The following is a 5000-nucleotide window of genomic DNA, read 5'->3' as shown; positions in this document are numbered from 1 at the left end:
ACATACACTACGCTCCCACCTGATCTTACCTTAACTCATACATGTACACTACGTTCCCACCTTACCTTACATTAACTCATACATGTACACAACGTTCCCACCTTACCTTACCTTAACTCACACATGTACACTACGTTCCCACCTTACCTTACCCCATACACGTACACTACGTTCCCACCTTACCTTAATTTAACTCATACACGTACGCTACGTTTCTCCTCCCCTCCTCCCCCACCCCCACGACCCCCACGCCCTCACGCCCCTACCACCCCCACGCTGCAGGCGTTGATCAAGGACGTGGGTGACGAGTTCAGCGTGCTGGTCATGGCGGCGCTGTTCGGGTCCTACTCCTTTGTGGGCGGACTGGGCTCCACCTTCTACGTGTCCTACTTCAACGCCTTCACCGTCTTCGTGGTGCTGGCCGTGTTCGTGGTGAGGGTCTTCTACCTGCCCCTGGACCAGCTGCCGTTCGGGGACCTGCAGACCGTGTACCGCAGGATGACCTGTCTGCAGGGACCCCAGGGCAACCTGGACAGGAGCTTCGTCACCTTCTGGTCCGCTGGTGAGACAGGACAGCGTTTTGAGGAGGAATTTTGCGGGTTTTTTTTTTTGTTTGTTTAATGTCCCGTCACACATATTGGTGGCTGAATTTGAAAGAAAGAGTTTTTGACAATCTAATACAGAAATGAAAGAATTTGTAACGAATGAATGTTGCACAAAATGATATTGCTGACGAGTTTCATTATCTGTTTCTGTGCCCCTCCCCCCTCCCTTTTATTTGACTCACTTGTGTAAAGAAAGTGAGTTTATGTTTTAACCTAGTGCTTGGTTGTCTGTGTGTGTGTGTGTGTGTGTGTATGTGTCCGCGGTATACTTTAACATTGCCATTTTCTCTGGAAATACTTTGTCTGCCAATACCAAAATTGGCTAAAACATAGTATGAAAAATATCTTCACAGTCATACCAATAACAGGTTGTAATTTTCCCGAATTAAGCCGTATTTCCGAATTATTAATGGTTTATTTCGTTGAGATGTGTTCCGAAATCCGAAAATTCTAAAAACCGCTTTCCACGGTGTTTGGCCGACGAGAATGTTGGTTGTTTTCGAAGACGACGTGACCTCGTGTTTCTTGTTCACAATTAAAAGGAAAGAAACACAAATTCTGGACAGAACACTTACTGTCATACTAACTACACCATCGACGTGTTTACTGCATATAAATATTGTAAAGTGGACAGTGAATTAACTGGAATGAACATAAAAGAAAAAATAAATCGATCATTTCTTTCAGCCCGTTGTAGACTTGTTTGTGCAGATCTAGAGATCTACTATGTGTTGCGATGTGTTTGAAGGAGATGGGAACGTCTTTACCGCCGAAATAAAGAATAATCGAGATATAATGAAACACTGAAAAAACATGATTTGAGCTGCGTTATCACGTCCACTACAATCACATCTATTTATCGCACGAAGAAGAAAACGTCAACATTGTTTTAAGTTTTAGATTTAGTCATTTGACGTCAGATGTGCCGCAGTCTTGGGGTTAGTCTGCTTGTATCAAAACTGAACGTGTCAGGTTCAATTCTCCTGGCATGCCTTTTGTTCTTTTTTTTTTACTCCCAAGCTTATCATATATCATATCTAATACTGAGCACTTTTCAACGATTTTTAGATCTCTTTTTTGTCTCCTTGTAATTCTTTTACTGGATAAAGCGCGAAGCACAATTGAGTCTTGAAGCTTTGCCTCTTGATTTTTTGTATCACCAGAAAAAAATCTTTACTAACATATTATAGAACCCGACCAAATTCCATTAAATTCCACTTACTATTTTCTGGGAAAACACACACACACACACACACACACACACACACACACACACACACAATAATATCATTAAAACTTACAGCCTTCGTTTTGACTATGTGTGTCTCTTTTCAGTAAAACTTTGTATATTGATAGCGAAAATAATATTGTCTGTTTCGAAGGAAAAATGGATTGTTAGCGCATGTGGGTTTCATCACTAATGTTATTTATATGGTGTATGTAAAAGATGTTCATGTATAATGTTTCAATTCCCCCCCTCCCCCTCCGTGGGCATCTGAAATAAACTCCTTGTCTTAGCTTGAGACTTCTTTAGAGAAATGGGGAGAGAGTGGGTGAGAGGATAGGAGGGGTACTGAGGGTGACGATGGTGGGGGACATAGGTGGGGTTTGTCTACTCGGAGAGAGAGGTGGGGGGGGGGGGGAGTGGGGGTGAGGTTAGGGTGTGCCCTATTGTGGAAGGAGAGGGGGTGGGGGAGAGAGTGGAGAGGGTGGGAGGTTAAGGAGGGTGAGGATGGTGGGGACCAAGGGTGGGGTTTGTCCTCTCGGGGAGAGAAGGGGGAATTGGTGATGGGGTTAGGGTGTGCCCTATCGTGGAAGGAGGGAGGGAAAGGCCTGGGGGTGGGGGAGATCACCTCCCTGTTCGCTTGAAGAGCCTTCTCGGGAAGAGGGGAGAGGTGAGAGGCGTAGGGGGTGGGTGAGGGCGTAGGAGGGGCAGAGGGGAGCGGGGATGGGGTGGGGAGTGCCTTCATCGTGTCCGCTGCTTAAGCCATCGATGGGAGAGAGGGGAGGGGGGGTAGGAGGAGGGGTGGATGGTGATGGAGTTGAAGGGACCGTCATACTTGAAAGGTTTTCACAGTGAATCATATGACACAGTGCTAACCAACCCAATTCAACCCAGCCCATCCCGTCCCATCCCATCCCAACCCAACCTATCCCAACCCACCCCACTCCATCCCAAACCATCCCATTCCAACCCAACCCAACCCAACCTAACTCTAACCAACTCTTCCCAACCCAACACAACATAATCCAACCCAACCCAAATCAAACTCAACAAAAAACACAACCCATCCCAACCTAATACAACCCACCCCAACCCATCCAAACCCAACTCATCCCAACCCAACCCATCCCATTCCAACGCAAATCCAATCCAACAACCCAACCCAACCAAACCCAGCACAACCCAACCCAAATCCAACCCAACACAACACAACCCAACACAACCCAACCCAAATCCAACCCAACACAACCCAACCAAACCCATCCCACCACAACCCAACCCAAATCCAACCCAACACAACCCAACTGAACACATCCCAACCCAACCCAACACAACCCATCCAAACCTAACACAACCCATCCAAACCCACCCCACCCCACCCCAGCCTATCCCATCACAACCCACCCCACCCCACCCCATCCCATCCCAACCCATCCCACCAACCCAACCCATCCCATCTCAACCATTCCCAACCCATCCCATCCCAACCCAACCCATCCTATCATCCCAACCCAACCCAACCCATCCCATCCCGACCCATCTCAACCCCTCCCATCATCCCAACCCAACCCATCCCATGCCATCCCGACCCATCCCATCCCATCCCGTCCCAACCCATCCCATCATCCCAACCCTACCCAACCCAACTCAACCCACCCCATCCCATCATCCCAACCCAACCCAACCCATCCCAACCCAACCCATCCTATCCCATCCCAACCCAACCCACTCCATCCCAACGAATCCCCTCCCAACCCAACCCATCCCGACCCGTCCCATCCCATCCCATCATCCCAACCCTACCCAACCCAACTCAACCCACCCCATCCCATCCCATCGCAACCCAACCCTACCCAACTTAACCCAACCCAACCAATCCCTACCCAACCCAACCCATCCCATCTCAACCCATCCCACCCCATCCCTACCCAACCCAACCCATCCCACCCCACCCCATCTCATCCCAACCCAACCCACCAATCCCTACCCAACCCAACCCAACCCATCCCACCCCACCCCATCTCATCCCAACCCAACCCACCAATCCCTACCCAACCCAACCCAACCCATCCCATCCCAACCCAACCAATCCCTACCCAACCCAACCCATCCCATCTCAACCCATCCCACCCCATCCCTACCCAACCCAACCCATCCCACCCCATCTCATCCCAACCCAACCCACCAATCCCTACCCAACCCAACCCAACCCATCCCACCCCACCCCATCTCATCCCAACCCAACCCACCAATCCCTACCCAACCCAACCCAACCCATCCCATCCCAACCCAACCAATCCCTACCCAACTCAACCCAACCCAACCCAACCCAACCCATCCCATCCCATCCCATCCCAACCCAACCCAACCAATCCCTACCGAACCCAACCCATCCCATCCCATCCCGACCCAACCCAACCCAACCCAGCCCAAGCCGCTAACTACAGCAGTGTGAGTGATGGTGTGCAGACGCCATGGTGTGGATGGTGCAGGGGGTGTTTGTGGCGGCCAGTGTCACCTTCTGTGACCAGGCGGCCTGGCAGTCCCGCATTGCTGCCAAACCCGTGCAAGGTACGTCCACACTGCTCTGATGATGATCATGACGATGACGATGATGATGATGATGATGATGATGATGACCGAACCCGTGCAAGATAAGTCCACACTGCTCTGATGATGATCATGACGATGATGATGATGATGATGATGATGATATCAACAACGACTATAACAACAACAACAATCATCATCAGCATTATCATCATCATCAAATCAAAAACAACAACGACAATAAAAAAAGAAAAAAAAGTAAAGGATGATGACCACGGTACGACCAAACTGCTCTGATGATGATAATAATGATGATGATAATAACAACAGCAATAATGGTGATGATAATAATAATATTCATCATCATCATCATCATCACCAAACCCGTGCAAGGTACATCCAAACTGCTCTCTATTCAGTTCAAATGTATATATGTGTATACAGACTTCACAAAGTAAGTTAACTCATTCAGTACGGCCAGTCCTCTCTTCTCCTCTACACAGACCCCTCGGATGTCCTGTGGGTGTCTGAATGACCCAACCTTTAGCTTCCGTCGTCAGAATTGTGGTATTCTTTGTCAACATTCACCTCTTCAGTATAAGAGCCTTCCGTTTGCAATA

General features: G+C 48.8%; 1 protein-coding gene across 2 annotated transcripts in view; it reads left to right on the top strand.

Annotated features, from left to right (window-relative positions):
- Positions 1–5000, top strand: part of LOC143281665 (uncharacterized) — a 39227-nt gene that overhangs the window by 25330 nt on the left and 8897 nt on the right. For both annotated transcript variants that reach the window (XM_076586913.1, XM_076586912.1), the window contains exons 6-7: positions 283–562; positions 4300–4401. In XM_076586913.1, the coding sequence (XP_076443028.1) occupies positions 283–562; positions 4300–4401 (382 nt within the window). The remainder of the gene's footprint in view (positions 1–282; positions 563–4299; positions 4402–5000) is intronic.

This window comes from Babylonia areolata, chromosome 4 (genome assembly GCF_041734735.1).
Source record: "Babylonia areolata isolate BAREFJ2019XMU chromosome 4, ASM4173473v1, whole genome shotgun sequence".
NCBI classification, from domain to species: domain Eukaryota; kingdom Metazoa; phylum Mollusca; class Gastropoda; order Neogastropoda; family Buccinidae; genus Babylonia; species Babylonia areolata.
This window is presented reverse-complemented; position numbering and strand designations above follow the sequence as displayed.